This window comes from Sinocyclocheilus anshuiensis, unplaced genomic scaffold (genome assembly GCF_001515605.1).
Source record: "Sinocyclocheilus anshuiensis isolate Anshui unplaced genomic scaffold, SAMN03320099.WGS_v1.1 scaffold1079, whole genome shotgun sequence".
Taxonomy (NCBI): domain Eukaryota; kingdom Metazoa; phylum Chordata; class Actinopteri; order Cypriniformes; family Cyprinidae; genus Sinocyclocheilus; species Sinocyclocheilus anshuiensis.
The window spans coordinates 2528811-2531127 of NW_015548207.1; the positions used below are offsets into that span (position 1 = coordinate 2528811).

Consider the following 2317-nt stretch of genomic DNA (forward strand, 5'->3'; position numbering starts at 1 on the left):
CGCTACCAATGGTGATTTAATCTAAATGAGCTCATATCACATTAAGCTGTGTAAATTATTATTATTGTTATACTTCATTCTCAAATTGTTAATGTTAACAACATCAGCATTGCGTGACTATGAGTATAGTGATGAAAGAAAAAATATTGTATAAATAAAAGTGAATTTTTATTTTTTATTATTTGTTTTCCACACACCACCCTTAAATGCCAGTGTATTTCATTACCTCTGCAGGTGAGTGATCTCTTGACTTATATCGTCCAGTTCTTTAATCCCGGTGAACTCGCCTGAACCCACAGAGCTGGAGCTGTCCTGTATGGGGTCCAGCACATTAAATCAGTCCTGCTGCATCTGAACCACACATAAGCACAGCACCACACAAACAGAAGGGTAGAGAACACCAAGGAGCCACCACACAGGAGAAGAGACCAGCTTGTCTTCCACCTCTGATGTTCAAAACATGGGGAAGTCAAGACACAGCACCATTTCACAGCACTGGATCTCTCACAAATGCTTTTCAACTCAACGTCTCGGCTAACCGACCATCGAAAGCATTTGCTCAGGCTTTTTCCCAACATTACCTACCCATAACTTCAACATTATTGCCTGATTTTAGCCAGTGATAACGGCATAAAACATCAGCAGCATTGAAATGTGGATGAAAAGGAAAAGATGATTGTTTGGTAAGATAAGGTAAGAACTGTTGCTTTTGTGATAAGATGTTAGTGGCTCTCTTGCTGTATTGTGAATCTATTTTCATCTACGTCTAGGGTTTGAAATCCTAACTGTAGAAATAGCACAAATGATACTTAAGTTGAAATACATGGAATGAAAGAACAAAAAAAGAGATTGTTTACCCGGCGCATCTCAGTCAGCGCGGCCATGTCAGAGCCTACTGGTGTCATATAACCCGACAAACTCTGAAAAAACAGGAAGCACTTCAAATGAGGGACAATAATATTGCTTCACATTACATTACACAACTAAAGCAAGCAAAGGTCTGTATAGTAAGCATAATAGTAGTAAATAGCTATTTAATTTAAGTGATATTTTATCAGCTCACATTGCTCATTATTCATTTAATGTACTGTAGATAATGCAGGTGGGTAAATCTCAAAAAAAAAAAAAAACTCTGCCAAAAACATGTCCAGGTCATATATTTTCTCTAAAAAAAATCAAATGAAAAATAGGAAACAGCATTTTGCACAAGGAATGTGGAACCTATTTTAGGACTGTTAAGATCAGCTTTATTTTCAACGTGAGTATTACAGACTGAAACAAATAAATATTATTAAAATGGTAAAGTATTTATTTAGCATATTACTATTCATTTATGTATTTAAATTATGCTGATGTAATTTAAATGTAATTTTAAAAAATAAATAAGAAATTTGATTTTTCCATTACTATATTAAAGTAATGAGATTTTGTTATCAGAATAAAACTTTCTTTTACATTACATTAAACAATTTTCATTGTTTAATGTAATCAGTTTTATATATTATGACATAAATAATTTTCCAAATTGAACATATTTTTTGTACATGCATAATGTTCCTGGAAAATATAAAGTATTATTTTGGATTATTAATAAGGTATTATTGATTTTGGGGTAAAATATGACCAGGTCAGTGTTGGTTTAGTATTATTTAAGTACCATCACAGTATTTATTAATCAAAACAACCCTCTACATTGCGAGTAAATCACTCGCAAATGCGACTAAATCTTACTCTGGGCGACTAAATAATATCTAACATTAGCCATTGGCTAATAAATTCTTAGATTTTACACGCCAGTATGTGTGTGAGAGGCGTTCAACACAGATTTTCACTTGATAAACACACTGACTGAGCGCTTGAGTTTCGCTCTCCGTCAAGCGATCTGTACTATTTGGATGCGCTCAATGTATCATGTCATGTACTCAATGGATGCGCAGTATGTAGCATGCAGCGCACCTTTATTTGACGTACTGTAAACTAGTGTTAAGGCGCACGCCTCGCCGTCGCTTTACTGATAGCGCTGTGTTTCTCACACATGCAAAGAGAGAGAGCGACAGTCTTACATACCACGCGGAATCAACGCTGTGCGTAGAGGGTTGCAAAATTAAAATCAGTTTTAATTTTAGTTTAAGTTTTATAAAATAAAATATATTGTATTTAATTTTTTTTTATTCTATTTTATTTGTATTTTTTTAATTGTTTTTAATTAATTTAGTATTAGTAATTTCTAGTATTTCGACCTAAGCCAAGGCAAAATTTCAAATTATCGTTCAAGTTTAAGTTATATATATATATTTATTTAATATATATATATATA

General features: G+C 33.1%; 1 protein-coding gene across 10 annotated transcripts in view; it reads right to left on the bottom strand.

Moving 5' to 3' along the window:
* The window catches only part of eps15l1a (epidermal growth factor receptor pathway substrate 15-like 1a), a 33021-nt gene that overhangs the window by 22269 nt on the left and 8435 nt on the right, over positions 1-2317 (bottom strand). For 9 of the 10 annotated variants that reach the window (XR_001630247.1, XM_016440390.1, XM_016440389.1 and 6 more), the window contains exons 12-14: positions 858-920; positions 586-606; positions 227-312 (exon numbers count right to left, since the gene is read on the bottom strand). Coding sequence is in view for 9 of the 10 variants with exons in the window: in XM_016440390.1 (XP_016295876.1) it covers positions 227-312; positions 586-606; positions 858-920 (170 nt within the window). In the remaining variant the exon portion in view is untranslated. The remainder of the gene's footprint in view (positions 1-226; positions 313-585; positions 607-857; positions 921-2317) is intronic. The other variant, XM_016440388.1, reaches the window with a different exon arrangement.